The following is a 16,902-nucleotide window of genomic DNA, read 5'->3' as shown; positions in this document are numbered from 1 at the left end:
CGGCGGCTTTGTCCATTATAAACCAACGCACTTACTTGCAAATAATCCGATACCTGTTCCAAGAAATCGCATCTTATCCAGGCAGTCAATTGCAGCAATTCTTAGGCAAAAGGGCATAAGCTTGCGTACAGGGCGAGGAGTGCAGAGGCTAATGGGAGCGATGGCGCCGGATTCCATCACGATTCCGCTTTCACAATAGTCAAGCAATATAAGAGATGGAAGAGATGATTATCTTGACAATCAAATCAGGATATTTCACCATGCTCAACTAATGCTAGCTGGAGTTTGCTGGCTGTTACATACGTACGTCAGTAAAAGCAGCTTCGTGGTTTTCGCGAATCCTGCATATATCACACTTTTTAATTTTAGTGTCGATTCTGCAAAACTATCTGCACAAATCCCTGATGACCAGCACAAATTAGCATCGCGGCATACTAACGTAATAACTTAATTTATGTTAATGCGATGCATGACAAGAAAGCGGCGGTGACCGCGGATTCGCTTTTCCCTTTGCCTTTAGGGGGTGTTTCCACTTGGATTAAAAGTCGCGGATTAAGGCTTAATCCGTCGCATATGGAAACATCGCGCGGATTAGGACGGATTAGGCGGATTAAGGTTGGCGCGATTAGTTAGAGATTTCCGTCCGTATTCATGCGCTTCGCGGATTAATTGTAGATTAATATGCTATGAAATGCGAGCTTTCTGCCTATACTAAAAGCTCAAACTTGGTGCGAAAATTTTGCTACCTGGTGGCCACCAGGTATCAAATTGACAATCTCGGATTAACACTTTTCACGACGCCTCATAAAAAGCCTGAGTGATAGGATGGAAGGTTATCCTTTATAAAGGCTGTAGGTGTTCCTAGTTTTGTGGAAGCTTTGTGCTTCTTGTTCGGCATTATCCACCACACCGTGGGTGTCGTTCAAAGGTGCTACAAGGCCTTCATGTTGATACTCGATAGTATTTTATATGTCTGGCAATACTCGTTTTTGTATTTTATGCACGGAATGAGCAAGTGTCGTACTTCAATCCGTTTGTTAATCCAGATGTATGAAACACCCCGACGGATTAGCGGTGGATTGGCGCGGCTTAAAAATACCTTAATCCGCGACTTTTAATCCAAGTGGAAACACCCCCTTAGAGTGTGGCGGCTCAGTTGGTCAGTGGCTTTTACGCCCGTCAATTGGTGTGTCGAAATGCTGCAATTTGCTTTATGCTTATTGCTCATCTTGTGGAAGAAAGAGCTATTTTCAAAAGGCGTTCCTCCCCAACGGACAGCAGTTGATTGCAGCGTCCGCGAACCCCCATCAGCCCTGCAAACCAAAGACACACAGCGCAGAAGGGATCTTAGGGGTAACAGTCCCATGGCCCCGAGTCGTTTCCAGGACGAAAAGCAGCGCCCATGGACTGCTACCATTTTTTCCTGATTGTCGTACCTGCAATATTTTAAGCCTTGCTAAGCAAGGATACTCCTGCATGCGCGGCTTTAGTTAGGCCAACTCCTAGCGCCTGGCTGCGCATAGACATGTTAACGTCAGCTGCACAAACTTTCTCCGCTTGCTCATTGCCTTCAGTCCAACGACGCATCTTTGACTACGGAAGGAGAGATCCCGCGCAGGCCGTGGTCACGGTAGCTCGGGTTTGCGCCGTTGGGGGAATGTTTAACCGGCACTTAAGGGTGCTTGGGAAGTCCTCTCCGCCACGCTTCGAAGGATCTGATACGCCGTGCGCGATTAAGTTTTTTCTAAGCTTATCTGCTATGATGAAGGACACCAAATTTTTATTGTAACGGGCTGGGGACTGGATCATTGCATGGGCACCGATGGGATCGCCAGCGTTTCAAATGACAAACTGATGAAATAACTTCGTCCATGGACGTTACGGCGGAAGTCAATCCAAGCCCAGGCAGAATGCTCTACCAGGTGCGTTTGACAATGCCTATTTATTCATGTATTTTTTCTTAATTAGTTACCGACTAGTTCTATACTTTTATGTGCACAATTTTCGGCGTCAACGTGCGCCGCCGGCCGTCGATAACAAACCGGAACATTCCTCATCGGCAAACAAAAATTGCGAGTATGATTGATAATATGGGATGAGTATGCACCCAGCCGACCTGGATGTAACGTCGCACACCGGCGCATAAAGACGTGAGTTATGGAGCCCGCCACGGCAATGCAGCCGTACATCCTTCCTGGCTAAGCATGATGAAAACAACAATAAGATTGCGTTATAAGTTTTGATTTGTGCATGGAAGGCCTTCCCGCCTTATGACGACGAGACGCACCTATCTACACCATTATTGCTGCATTTCCTGTAGGACGCTGAGATCACTGATCGAAGTTTAAGTTATCGAAGTGTTTACCTTACAAAATTTACCTCAGGTATGTATAACTGAGGTAGGCTATCCATGTTTTTACGCGAACATGGATAAGATGGCATAATAGTGATAACAGGTGGAGGCGTAACTGACGCGCACATTAAATATTGGGAAATCCAATTCAATATGCTAATAGTAGGAACTGGCAGGCTGTGTTTGCATAATATTCGTACAGTATTTCACTGTCTGTATTGTTTCCGCATTGCGCGTTTGCAGCCCAGGTTGTTTGGAGGGGAGATTGGAATACGCAGCGCTACATTTATAGCACTCGTCCACATAGCTGCAAGGCTACGATGACGGCACGCTGCTTGCGTGATTTCATATCCATCGTCGTCGTGTCGGCGTTGGCGATAACTCTCTCTGTAGGCGGGGCTAACGGCGCTCTGGACACCATTCGTAGTCGACAGCTTCTTCAGGCCACTTCGGAGTTTCCACCCAACTGTGTTTGCGAGAGGAACGCGTCGAGCTCGCCTTACCGCCTAACCCCAAGCAACGCCACGTCCACGACTGACTTTTCGGTTTACTGCTTCAAGATTGAAAAGACTGGATGTAATTCAACCAGCACTTGCTGCAATGGCAACCAAGGGGTCATGAAAGTGGAGCTCGATGTTGGTGAGCTTCGCGATTGGGAAGTTAGCCAAGGATGCCAACGAGAAGCGATAAGAAGAATCTAATGTACATTTGTGTAAATAGTATTGAGAACGTTGTCGCTTATGCTGTCATGAAAAGGCCGGCTTGCACAGTTTAGGCACACGACTGCCAGTCCGGGCGTCCTTTAACCTTCTTTTTCCACAACGCGCCCGGTGATTCCAGGCGCATTTGATTTAAATGCTTTGAGCAAGAAATTATCACCTTGTTTAGGTTGAATTACACTAATCGCATCTAACATAACAGCTAGTTTCAATAATACCTTACGATGTAGTTTTGTTTTTGCGCACCACACCAAACTGCCCGATGGCTGTTGCTTTATTATCCTGAGATATATTCTCGCTTATGATTGCGCCCTTGCAGTGCCTACCTGCAAGCCTTCCCTCAAGCGCGTCACCGTTAATGGTGTCTTCTACACGGCCTGGGAGTTCAACACGAAATTGGGTACTCTCCGCGTCACATCCCTCAACAAAACCGCTACGACGGCTTCTGGCACCCAAGTATGCCTCTATTTAACAAAATCCAATACCAGCTGCACCAACCTTGCCCAACTCTGTGCCTTGGGTAGCGGCGCCTGCAAGTACGCCATCTTCAACGCCGACCGGAATTGTTGCCCCGTCAGCGTCCTCAGCTACTTTCCTCCGCCACCACCGCCGCAGTTTGGCCCCGTTGTTCCAGCTTTCAGCAAGCCCCCCACTCCACCCAACCCGCCCGAGCCTTCACCTCCTCCACTCCCCCCTTCTCCCTCACCACCGCCCTCTCCCCCACCGCCCTCTCCCCCCCCTCCTCCTCCTCCTCCCCCACCCCCGCCTCCACCCCCACCCCCTCCACCCCCCCGTCCACCCCCTCCACCGCCCCCGTCCCCTCCTCCACTCCCCCCGCCGCCGCCACCACCGCCCGTGTTTCCAAACTGCTCCTGCCTTCGTAGCCCTTCTGCCTCCCGCCTGGCTCTCTCCCCCGAGATTAAGGTCAGCCCAGCTGACAACGGCCTCACCTCCATTTGCTTCACCGTCACGAGCAAGGACTCATGCGACCGCGGATCCCGATGCTGCACCTTCACACTCCATAAGCTCGAATTCGCCGTCAAGCCGTCTTGCAACAACACCCTGATCTACGCAACCGCGAATGGCGAGCATGCCAGCCGTGTGTTTCAGACACGCCCCTACCCCGCCATCAAGGTCACCAACCTGGCCCTCGCGTTCGGTGACACCGAGGGTGCTGAAATCTGTCTGTTCATGCGCCCGCCGTGCAACTCCATCTCCGCGCTAAGCAGCAACGGTGATGGCACCATCACCGTCGGCCTCTTCAATCCCCCCATCGCCGCAACGAACTGCTGCCCTCTGTACACCCTGGGCTAATCGCCGGAGAAGCAAGTGCCCACGGAACCGACGGAGGGTGCAGCAGCCACGTTTCGATGTGTCATGTGCAACAACAACAACAACAACAGCTACAGAAGCACGCAGCATTAGCTGTTGCGGCTGCTGCTGCTGCTGGCAGAGATTAAAGCGGCAGAGACACTTGCAGTATCCGCAGGGCCTGGAACCGGCGGACAGGGCCGGCAATACGACTGTACGGCAGTCGTGACTGTCGCGCTAGGGGTCAGAAGCGCCAGCCTTATCTGTGTAGGCTGATGGGCGGTGTGGGCCCGGATTGCCTACCTGCTGGGTGACCGGCTGGCTGGCAGCATGAGTGATTGGGGCCCGACACACAGCGCGCGACGAAGAGTCAGAGCGTGGTCCTAACAAGACCGCCTTTTGACCTGCATAGGTTGACCGCCTTTTGACCAGCCGGCATTGGCTGACAGGCAGGCTGATTGATTTACTAACAAATCGCCATTAATGGACAGACAGACAGACTGACGGCATACCGCCTTACCGGACTGTCCGCTGGGGGGCATCAGGGCTGGCAAGTATCTAGTGCAGGTGCACTGCTTGCTGTACACATAGCGGGTTTACCTTCCGCGCCTGCACGACGCATATGATCCTCCTGTTTATATATGCGGCGCTCGCTACATTACGTGTTACATTTCGGCAAACCGTTTGGGATAGTGCAGGCTGGGAACCCCTCCTCCGTGCCGCGTTGGTCCATCTAGCAGTCATCCGCGGGAGGCGAGTGAGGATGGCGTGGTGGGGCAGGGCGCATGGTGGGGCAGGGCGGGATTCGCGGATAAAGGTGTGTGTGGGTTTGTGGGTGTTGGGTTTTACCCCAACCATGATTGATGACACCTAAAGGTCTGGCCGCGGAGAAGGTACACCTGCGCGAGCGAGCTATTCGTCGTTGACAAGCTAGCAGGTAAGCAGGTTGCGCACATCGTGGGTTTCCTTTCATCCATATGCGGCGTCGAAAGGGCCATGTGAACGTTGTTTGCAGACAAGTTGCGGCGGGTTTGCCGCTGCAGATCTCGTGAATATCGCAAAGACGCTAACGGCAACGGAAAACGGCAACGGAAAACAGCAACGGAGAGTAATAACGGAACGCGACAGCGGCAACGCGCTTTCTTAGCGCTCTTGCCCCGGTCGCAGTTTCCCCCGTCTGCGCGCATGTGTGTCCAAGCACATTAATTTCATGATAAAACAAAGATATTAGCAACTGGCCGCTTGGGCATGCAACCCGTTGAATTGGTGTGTATTGGTGTGTAGCGTACCGCAGAAGTGGGTTTTGATGTCGTTGCCTCTCTTTTCTGTGACCTCTTTCATTGTACTTGGCTATACCTATATATGTACGTGTGTGCATGTTTTGGAGGTGGGGATGACGTGGTGTCGTGTATCTCTGTGGGATTTTCCTCCCTAGCACTGGCTAATTCCTTTTCTGCGTTATTTCCCCTTCAACGCGCCGACCGTTTTGCTATACGAGTCTGTCACATTGCATGTCCATGAGGCGCGCTTGGACGGCTGAGCCAATCAACGGCCAGTGGCTGATGATCAAGTGACGATGTGCACGATTGGGCGTCGCTCGTGTTGTTCATGAACTTGATCTGTGTCCCTGTGTCCCTCGTCCTCTGAGTATTGGGATGCAGCAAGGGTCCGCTCAAGGGGCCCGCGTAAGGCCCTCAATGGAGGTCAGTCATGTGTCGTTTGGCCGATGTTGGGCTGTTGGACTTCTCTCGACAATCTCTCGAACGATTCCGCCTCCTGGACTGCAACGGGCCGCCGAACAGATTTCTCGGCACACAGTCAAACAGCAGCGGGCCGGTGCGGGCCGAGTCGATGTGACAGTGGCACATGTTGCTATTGCTACTTCCGACGTCATGTGTTTAACATAGCCAGTTTGATACGTAGGTGGTCTGGCCAGGGGGATGTAGACTTACTATCTACCGCGTTGCGAAGTAGCCAAGTTAGGACAAAATTCTTTTTTATGCATTTGGGGCCACCGCAGCAGCAGCAGCAGATGTTGCCGAGTTTCCCGTGTGGCTGTGTAGAGCGCAGCTGGCAGGCGGAGTGGCGCGCCGGAAAGGGACTGTGGACGGGCGGATAGCGGGAACGGATGGCTATATGTGTGAACAGATGGGTGGACAGGGCGGGATAAATGCACGGATGGGCACATGGACGTGTGAATGTATGTACGTATGTACGTATGTACGCATGTATGTACTAATTATGTATGTATGTATGTATGTATGTATGTATGTATGTATGCGCACATCTCGTCTGCGCCCCACCCACGGTACCCTGTATCCGCCCCATGCACCATGGGTTGGCCTTTCTGATCTGGTCTCTGCGGCGGCACTGGTCGGTTTCTCGCGACAAACACAGACACACAAACACGGTTCACTAAGACAGAGGAAACCCGGAAACCCTGTGTGTGTATGTGTGTGTATGTGTATTTGTGTGTGATGCGTGTATGTGTGTGTATATGTTTCTGTTGTGCACCAACACCTAACCGTATACCCCAACGGCAACGACCGCCGAAGCACTCTCCCCCTAGCGGAGGGAGGAGAGGGGCGTGAGGGGTGCCCACAGTCCCCTCCTGCTCGACCGGGGGCGCGCGACCCTGAATCTCTACCTCATGTAATCGATAATGAAAGAGTGCACGGTGGCTACGAAGGCCCGGGCTCACAACCAACCTCACCGCACGTGCTGCGGCACAATTCCCCCTCAGGCAGCCTTCGCACCATTTGCAAATGCGGCTGTTTGCCCACCCCGGGTGGGTCCCGGGTGCATCACCTTGAGGGGCGCCCCTCCCCGTGATGAGGTGCAGCCTTATCGGCGCCTTGAGCCCTGGAACAGAACCCTACAAGCCACCGTGGCTACCTCACCACGACACTGAGGCCACTACTCGACACACCCTGAGGCCACGCAACGGTCCCTGGCCGTGACCGGCCTCACTAACTGGTCCCTGGCCGGACCGGCCCCGCTCTAATTGAGGGGCTGGTCTGTCGACCCGCAACAGGGGGTTAGTTCACCCCGGGGGGGCCCATACCCGGCAGGCGGGCAGGGCACGCCGTCGGGGCGGTGGCATCTCCGGTGGGCCCGGTGGCTATAGCTCGCCGCGTGGCAGCACCTCACCTCACCTCATCAGATCACCACTCCGTCATGTGCACTACTCACAACACTACCCTCCTGCAACACCACCCTCGCCTACGAGGGTTTCGGTCCCGGAGCTTACCCTGCTTCCCCCGCAGGTGCAACTTCCCTGCCTCAACTCTGCTGGATAGTGTTGGTTCCGCGGATAGTGTTGTACCGCGGAGGGATTGCACTGACCTCCACAATGCCGTTGCACGTGCTCCACCACCGCGCATGGTTCGCCTCCTTACCCACTCACCAAAGCCGCTGCGCCCCATCCTAGCCTCGACAACACCTGCACGTTGCGCAGCGACGCCTTTTTGAGTGGTGGGTGGTGGTGGTGTGCGCGAGGACGTGGTAACGTTGACAGGGTATGACAATGTACGTACGTGCTCTGTATGACTGTAGTCCTTGAGCCCCCAGCGCAATTCGACTGATCAGCTGGAGTCGGCATGATCAAAACTCCTAGGTACAGCTAGGAGTAAGGAAAAAGTATGTGATCAGGAGCGACCTAAAGACAAACAATACCTTTGCAAGAGTCACGCCTACGCCGATCAAGTAGGGCGAACAGTTTTATTATGAAGCTACTGTACACAATTTTTATGCAGGCCAGCAGGCCGTGGTGACTCATAGAATTGCCAAGGGGGATTGAACAATAGGCAACACTGGACCGGGTTCTGAGTAATTGAGCATGCGCGCAGCCACCATTATGTCGTACCGATCACCTCGTTCTGTACCCCGACTCCGCTCAGCCACCTTGACCAGTTAGCGTTGTATTGGACTTGCTATATGACAAAAAAGTGAACGTTAAACATGAGCAGCCGTGGCGGTCACCGGCGGGCCGCCACCGGTAGATTCGCGGGTTTCACCAGCAAGGTCACGTCCGAAGAGGAAAACCTTTATGTGTTAGGTTTGCCCGTATCCTTACTACGGGATGATGATAATGCACAGCTAATTGAGGACGGGAGGCATTTGCAAGAAGCAGCAAACGGTGTTCGTGTAGATCGGTTCGACGTCAGGCTTTTGTTAGATAGCATTCCTGCACAGCCCTCAAAGGAAAAGAAGTCTCGAGCTGATAGGGCTGAGGAGCAGGAGCTTGATGCTGAGCGCTATCGGGACTTGGACCCCACCCGCGAACACGAGCTGGAGCCTGGCTTTCTGACGAGCACTGGCGGTGAGCAAGATAACGACAGGAACGTGCGCATATCTTGGCTTGTCATTTGAGAAAACTTTAAAAAACTTTCCATGGATTAACATGAACGACCAAGGTCCTTACCGCAAGTCCGTTCACCCCGAGCACGTTCGCTTCAGGAGGCAGCGACGTCCGATCGTGTGGAGCAATAATCTTCTTTGGGGCCCCTGCTGGAACGACCTTCCCGTCGCCTGGGTTACAGGATAGCAACAATGACGTTCTTGCGTGTTTCAGTCCTTGGTTCCTTCGACTTTTATGCACACACGCATCGCTACCATCTTATTATCATGAAAGCACATCATGCTTTTACCTGACAACTGTACCTGAAGCCATGGCTCAGCACCAGAACCTGGCCATCTGATGGAAAACGGTTGACTCCAGTCCCTTCGGCATCACCACCTGCGATCAGGCCGCGGCGGCAGCGCCGCCGACGAACCCTCCAGTGGCCCTTCCGAATCGGGCACCAGCAGCAGCGACAGTGACAGCACCGGGGAGAGTAGCACCTCGGATTCCGATTCCGAACCTTCTGACGTCAACCCACATGAAATAGAACCCAGATTCGCTGCGGGCGTTGGCGCCGGCTATGCGAGGGAGCTCCCACCACCGGACCGCAGCCACTACGCTGCCTTCGCCTTCAACTACGGCACAGAAACAGGCGAACCTGCTGATGGTGAGGGGGGGTACGGGGGGTCGCTGTGACCTGGAGGCTTTGACCTTATATGGCCAGCAACAGCAACGACAGCAATATCAGCAACAGCAGGCAAGAAGGGCGGACAGGGACATTTTCCAGCAGTTGATGGCGCCAGGCGACAAGGGCGCGCAGTCCCAAAAGTCCCAGACCCTAAGAGAATACCCTAGGAGGCCTCTTCCCCCATCCTCCTGTGGTTGCTTTGAAGTTACCACGACGTCGGTCCTGCGCTTCTTTTTGCACATAATGAATAGGCTTCTTCCCCCAACCCCCAACTTCACTCTTGCCCTGGCAGCAGCTTCACTCGTTCGTGGTTCGTCTTTCCCCCCGACCCATGGCTATCTTTGGAACAGCCCACGTTCTCGTACTATGATTTCCCACCTCCATGGCTTCAACCGCAGTGTCCGCGACCCTGTGCCTTCGGGCTCCCCGACACATTGTCGGGATTCACCTCTTGCAGGTGCTACTGCTGGCGGCAGCAGCAGCAGCAGCAGAGGAGGAGGGGAAGCGGGAGGGGGAGCGGGTGAGGAGCGACGCGGGGCGGCACCTGGGGTCCGTGGCGGTGAGGATGGCAGCTCTGCAGCTGTAGCCATAGCGACGGTGGACGAGGCGCCGTACATGGCCTTGTTTGCCGTACCTCCCCACCTAGAGCCGCACCTCCCAGAGAACCAGCGCCTACACAGGGTGAGTTCGGTAAGGTGGTTATGGCGGTAGTTGGCGGCGGTTGGCTACTAGGCGACTGTGATGTCCTAGTTGAGGTGACAGGTTCGTGGCCCGAAAGGGGTTGCGGCGATGGTAGGTGGGTAGTTGGTTAGTATATGTCGGATAGGCAATCTGGAATGGGTTGTCTCGTAATGGTGGGCGTTGGGGGCGTGTGTCTAACACCAACTGTGTTAACACTAAGTTCTCGGCCCCCGCTGGCGTTTCTTTCCCTCGCCCCTTTTTTCGTTCTCTTTCCTTGCAGCAGCTTCACTCGTTCGTGGTTCGTCTTTCTCCCCCCCCCTTTTCCAGGCAGTTAGTTCCTTGTTTCCTAGCATATGTTCCCCCCCTTCCCCCCTGCCGCTGATGTCGCAGTTGCTGGTTCGCACTGCGCGGTTCGTATTCGACAATGGCGACCAGGTGGAGGTGCTACTGCGAGTACGACAGGTGTGTATGTTTGCGTGTGGGAATTTGAGGGTGGGAATTCACTGTTGGCCGGGACAACTGTCAGCGATACACGTTGCCCTGGTGGCACCAACCGCCAAACCGCACCAACCGCTGCACCTTTTCTCAACCTGCCCTCCCCCAGGCAAACAACTCCAACTTTGCCTTCCTGTTTCCGGGTCACCGTACATTTCCGTACTATCGTTGGGTGGTTGAGACCCGGCCTCGTGAGCTCACACCGCTGAATGCCGCGCCCGGCGCGGCGGAGGAGGACGAGGATGCGGGGGCTGGCGGAGCTGCTGCTGTGGCGGTTGTGCATACAACCACCATCAACGCCGCGCCGTACGTGCCTGACGGGGAGCACGGCGCCGGCGATGGTGACAGTAGCGCTTGTGGGCCTCAGCCGGAGGCCGCGGCGGAGTCGCCAGATGCGTCCCAAAGGGAAGGGGTTGTTGAGCTGTCCGCTGCGGTGGCGGATGCAGAGGCGGGAGCGTGTGGCGGTCAGGCGCAAGGCCACCACTACCGACGCGCAACTAGCGGCAGCGGTGGAGGTGCCCCCGGACAGTCGCGATGGCCCTCACCGTCGCCGCCGCCGCCGCCGCCACAGCAGCAGACGCATGCGCATGGGCACGGACATTTTGCTTCCGCCATGCCCCGGCCCCTACTGCCGCCGCACCCGCCGTACCCCTACGCCTCCGCGGCCCCAATGGCGCACCCCCACTCACACGGCTACCCGGCGTATCCCGCGCACGCCGTACCACATTCCGCACCGTACGGGCCAGCCTTCGCAACGGCACCCACGACCGTGGCAGCAGGTGCTGCAGCCGTGGCGGCGTCGGGGGCGGATGCGGAGCCGCCAGCCACGACGAAATCCATCATTGAGAAGCTCGTAATGTACGTGGCAAAGAACGGGATTGGTTTCGAGGCTGTCGTGCGGAAGCGGGAGCAGTCAAATCCCGCATTTTCATTCTTGTTGCCGTGGGGTGCACATCACAGCTACTATCGCAGACGGCTGGAGCAGGCGCTGGGCGCAGATGCGGTGGCGGCGGCGTTCAGCGGTGGTGGCGGCGGCGGCGGCGAGACGACGGGAGGAACAAATGGGGGCGGGCAACGGGATCCGAGCGGCACGAGCGTCAAGACTGCTGCTGTCGAAACAAGTAGTGCAGCGGCGGCGGCGGCTGGAGGGGTGGCGGTGGTTTCGGCGGCGGTCATTGTACCGAAGCAAGCGTCTGGCGGAGGCGAGGGCCGTAGCGGTGGCGCAGCGGCAGCGGCAGTGGGAGGTCACGGCGGTGAAGTCCGGGGGGTCGTCTCGATGTCGGCAGAGACAGGTGCGAATACACCATCGGCCATCGCTGCCGCCGCGGCAGTGGAGGCATCGCCATCGGCTGAAGCCGCTGCTTGCGCTGGCGCTGCACGGCCTGCGACCTCTAGCTCGGGAGCTGGTGGCGCCGCCACCACCACCACCACCACACCGTCTTTGAAAGCCGCAGCTGCGGGCCCCGCGGTTCCACCGCCCCGGGTCGTCATCCGTGCGAACCCAAAGCTAACGACTGCGGCAATCCGACCTCCAAAGCCGCCGCCGCTGCCGCCGCCGCCGGCGCCACAGCCAGCGGCTGCTGCTGGCCCTGTGGGTGGTGATGATGCCATCGTTGTTACTGCTGTTGCTGCTGCTGCTTCTGGCGCACGGCGCAATCGCGACGTGAACAAGAAGCGCAAGGCGCCTGGTGGCCATGAGTTGGAGGAGGGTGAGGTTGCGGCATGGGAAGGGGTGACGAATGAGGAGGAGGTTGGGGAGGAGAAAGAGGAGGAGGAGGATGTGGTGGATGCGGCGGACGGGGCCCCCGGGGCGGAACCAGGAGGTCGGGCGGCTGGGGCGGCAGCGGCAGCGGAGGATGGCGGTGGAGCAAAACCCGTCCTGGATGCTGGAGGTGCACTGCTTGCAGAGGACCAAGGGCCAGCGGATGCGGCGGTTGCCGGAGGAGGAGGAGGGGAAGTGGGGGGAGGAGGAGGAGGAGGCGATGGTCATAACGGAGATGGTGAGGTCATTATGGTTTTTGAGCGCATGGAAAGCTCTTCCAGCTCCGATTCTGATGGATCCGAATCTGAAACGGATTCCTTCAGCTCGGCAGAGGGGCTCGATGGCGGCAGTAGCAGCGGCAGCGGCGGCGTGGATGTCGACGGCAACGCGACACGAACACGCAGCTGGAAGGAACAGCGGCGGCGGCGGCGGCGGGATGATATCCAGGCAGCACTGGACGTGCTGCCGCCCCCGGTTGGTACAAGAGGTAGCACCGACGCCACCGGCGCCACGGCCGCCGCCGCGGCGGCAGCGGCGGCCGATCCCGACGCTGCTGCCCGACTGGAGGCGCGGCGTCAAGCGGCCCGACTGCTTGTTGCGAAGGCACGTGCACAGCAGGAGGTGGCAGCTGCAGCGCAACGGTCACGTGCCATCCACCACCACCGGCACTTCTTTTTACGAGCCACGGACGAGGAAGAGGCGGCGGCGCTAGCGGTTGGCGGTGGTGAGGGGACCGGACTTCCCGCTGCGGTTGCGACCGCGCTGGCGGCCCGCAGGGCCGCCGCCACGGAGGGAAAAGATCTTGGCGGCAGCAGCGGCGGCGGCGGCGGCGGCGCGCCTGTGGCGGAGGTTCTTGCATTGGAAAGGCTGTTGGAGCGCCAAAAGCAGCAGCAGGCGACGCGGCTGCAGCAGCAGCAGCAAGCTGTTACAGCGCCAACTGCGACGCAGCAGCAGCCGCCATTAGCCACGGACGGTGCAGCTGCAGCGCCGCAGCCCAAGGCCAAACTGGCGGTGGTGGCGGCGGCGACCGTTGGACCAGCCCGGCCTGCCTTTCCCGGTGAGGCTGCTGATGTCCAGGTAAAGCCCCTCGTACAACCCGCCACGGCGGCGGCGGCGGCGGCGGCGGCGGCGCCATCGTCTTCATTGGCGGCGCTACGTGAGCTTGTCGTCGCAGCGGCGGCTGCAGCGGCCCAACATCGGGCGGCGTTTGAAGCCATGCTTAGGGACCCCTCTCAGGTCGGTGAAGGCAGCGCGAGAACAGTTTCATGGCGCATGGCGCACATGGAGGGGCTATCAGCGGTTTGCGAGGCGGGCCGCGAAGAGACTTTTTTCGGGGGCGCAACAATACAAATTCCAACTTCCCCGTGAAGGCGTTTCGAATTCGGTTTGGGTCTAAGCAGCAGCGCCTAAGCAGGCATTTCATAAGGGGGTGATGAGGCTCATGGACTTGAGGCTTGTATAAGAAATGAGAACGTCTCATCACAGGAGGATTGCTGCCTCATCCTGTGATGAGGCATAGCTGAGAGCTCTGCGATGGTATTCCGCCTCTTATCGGGGTCTACGGGGGGGTTGGGTGCCCTTCTCCGAGCCCGCGGCCGGGGTCGGGCGGGGCGACGATCTGCAGGGCCCCCTCTGCGAGTTTAAGGGGGAGGGCTGCAGTCGTGCGACACGGCCCACAGCCCCGTGGGGCAAGGAAGTCACATGTGGCGAGGGTGCGCCCACGCGCTGCCTTCCGCAGCACTGGTGCAACCCGCGCGGTTTTGGCCCTGGCTCGAAGGAGGGTTGTTGTTGTTGTTGAGGTCTGGGTGCAGGCTGGGCTGGACTGGGGCCACGTGTTCCGGTCTCGAGCGTTTCATTCCCATTTTTGACGCACCCAAATGTCTTTTGGCTTTTTGTGTACTGAGAGATATGCCGAGCGACGTAAATGATCTGCCGGGTTGTGCTCGATGTGCGCCGGATGCATGAGCGCAGGTGATCCGCACGGAGCGGCAGGAGGCGGCAGCGGCGTCGGTGCCGGCTTCTGGGAATGAGGCCTCGCGTGGAGGCGGTGGCGGTGGCGATGACAGCAAGAGTCGCCGCAAGCGTGAGGGCGACACACACCATCACAAACGCGAACGAGAGGGGGATCGGAAGCGCCGGAAGCGAAACTCGAGATCCAGATCCAAATCTAAATCCCGATCGAGATCTAAAGACCGTGCACGGTCACCCCGGAAAGTTCGCCATAAGGCTACCAGCGATGGCGACCGCAGACACGATCGAAGCCGCAGTCGAAGCAAGAGCCGCGACGGGGGCCGAAGTCACAGCCGAGGGCAGAGGCGGCGGCAGCACCACGGTGACGGTAGCCGCAGCCGCACCCGAAGCCGCAGCCGGAGCCGCTCCCCGCACCATCGCAGGCGAAGAGGTGAAGACAACTCAGCTAAGGGCCGAGAACGGTCTATGAACAAGGACAGGGCGCGGCTCGACCGCAGCCGAAGTCGCAGCCAAAGCCGACGGAAGGGCAGTGACAAAACGGGGTCACGGCGACAGCGCCGGAGGGGCGATGGCAGGCGTGCGGACGGCGACAGCGACAGCGGCAGGAGTAGGAGCCGCGAGCGGCTGGGCAAGGGAGGCAACCTACCCGTGGGGCAGCAGCCAACTGCGAGTGGCCGCGCAGCTGCCGCGGTGCCGTCGGCAGGGCGTGCTGAGGTCTCCAATGCCGCAACCGTGGGGCGGCCGAGGATAGGGAAAGGCGTGGAGGCGACTGGAAATCTCGGAGGGTCCAGCGTGCACGTGGCGGCGGCCACAGCGGCGGCGGCCGCGGCGGTTGCAGCCGGCGGGACAGGTGCGACCGCCGCCCCCGCCGCCGCCGGTGGCTGCGGGGACCTGCGCTCCAGGTTGCGGCAACTGTTAAGTGAGGAGCATACGTAGGGTGAGGAGCTTTGCTGAAGGGGGGAGGAAGCAGGCACTCAGTATGCCCGTGGTGATTGAATGAAGGTTGCATATTTAAAAATGCAGTTTTTGTCTGGTAAAATCAAGCCTGTGCGACTTTGTGAACAATGCTGCGGGCTGCCGTAAGCATTGTGGGGTGCCTTGTGTATGTTGTTACAGGGTGGTTAACTTCGCCAGCGGCCCCTTTCCCGGGCAGTCCCTGCTCTCCCCTGCTAGAGGGGCACCCTAATCCGTCACCCCATCCGACTTCAGAGTGTATTCGTTGGGTTCAGCAACTCACCACCAGCATCCAACTAAATCTAGCGGATCAACGGCGCATCAACTTAGTTCCTGGTCAGCTCGCAAGTTGATTTTATCACATCCTACATCGTCCCTATGATGGGGGGCCACCTCCCATTTCAATACTCCTCAAACACCCGAGGAGCCGGCAGGCGGATTTGAACCCGGGTCGGCCGAGAGCAGAAGTCAGGCCTTAACCTCTGCCAGCCGCCTGCCGTATGTATGCAGGCGGTGTGGTGTAGGCGAGTGTACGGGCTGTGTGTACGCGAGGTCTAGGACAGCCGCGACATCTGTGTTCGGTTCATAAAGGGCATTCGGTGTTAGCTGACATTTTGTTTATTACGAGTGGCAGGTCCAGGGATACCTGACGTGGTGTATCGTAATTGATGTAACATACTTGCCGTACCCGCTATCCCTCACCATTTATAAAATCAAACTGGAGAACCTAGCGTCGCCGGGGCATAAAACGCGTTTTGTTGGAGGCAATGTATGGGTCATGCCGTTGCACTCCTACTGCGCTCAATTCTAAACACGCTTCACCGACATGTCCAAGCTAACAAGTGATGAAGATCATAGGATCGGATATAATAACTTAGTTGCGCTGTTTCCCAGGCTCGGTCGTGGCTTAGTAGCCCTCACGCTGATACTTTTGAGCTGGCCCTAGCAAAGTCCAAGTGCTACATATATCCGATACACAGGATATTAAGCTTCTTTCAGCTTAAACCCTTAATGCCTTCCAGCCTCTTTCAGCCCCTCAACCAAAATGCCAAATGTTGGGAAATAGTCTGGCGCGTCCCTATCCATGGGCTACTATCCGGCACCCGTCATCCATTACCACTGCTAGAAAGATGGGTAGGTACTACTCGGGAAAGGAGACATGTTATGTAGCCTGAAACCCTAACGGGTTGCAGCCACCTTATTTCACCCAAAACAAGCCTGTACTAAACCATCCTAAGCCAAGCGTCCCTTCGCAGCTGTGAACGATTGCCCAAGCGAGGCTAGCAGGGTGATAAGAGGCGCGGCCTTCACGACTTATCGAATTCACGATTGAATTTCCTGCCCTTCTTCCTTACATCCATAGCTATACCGCAAACTCAGTCACATTTCACCTGATAACGTCAGCTGCCGCGTCGCGGGTCAGGACCATCCGCATCATACCATTCGCAAAAATCCACACCGATTAGACAGCGGCCCTGCATCCCCTCTCCTCCTGTCCCAAGGAACTGCTCCCCCAGTACCGTTCGGCGCCACTTAAGCTCTACACTACATCCATGCGTCCATGGACCTGGATATACACATCTTTCCCTCCTCCCTTGGCAAGCCCCTCAATCAGATGCTGCTACA

General features: G+C 57.1%; 2 protein-coding genes across 2 annotated transcripts; both read left to right on the top strand.

Moving 5' to 3' along the window:
• Window positions 1–2,673: 2,673 nt before the first annotated feature.
• On the top strand, window positions 2,674–4,386 carry phV30 (extracellular matrix glycoprotein pherophorin-V30; the record flags this gene model as incomplete). The annotated part of the gene is made up of 2 exons (XM_002957113.1): window positions 2,674–2,992; window positions 3,392–4,386. The coding sequence occupies 2 exons, from the start codon at window positions 2,674–2,676 to the stop codon at window positions 4,384–4,386; spliced, it is 1,314 nt and encodes a 437-aa protein (XP_002957159.1).
• Window positions 4,387–8,343: 3,957 nt separating this feature from the next.
• VOLCADRAFT_107545 (uncharacterized protein) lies at window positions 8,344–15,962 on the top strand (the record flags this gene model as incomplete). Its single annotated transcript, XM_002957112.1, has 9 exons — window positions 8,344–8,704; window positions 9,132–9,392; window positions 9,812–9,972; window positions 10,062–10,094; window positions 10,485–10,556; window positions 10,699–11,881; window positions 12,410–13,587; window positions 14,323–15,172; window positions 15,787–15,962. 9 exons carry the CDS (start codon window positions 8,344–8,346, stop codon window positions 15,798–15,800), a joined length of 4,113 nt encoding a protein of 1,370 aa, XP_002957158.1. The 3' UTR covers window positions 15,801–15,962.
• Window positions 15,963–16,902: the final 940 nt, after the last annotated feature.

The sequence above is a fragment of the Volvox carteri genome, assembly GCF_000143455.1.
Source record: "Volvox carteri f. nagariensis unplaced genomic scaffold VOLCAscaffold_69, whole genome shotgun sequence".
NCBI lineage: Eukaryota > Viridiplantae > Chlorophyta > Chlorophyceae > Chlamydomonadales > Volvocaceae > Volvox > Volvox carteri.
This window is presented reverse-complemented; position numbering and strand designations above follow the sequence as displayed.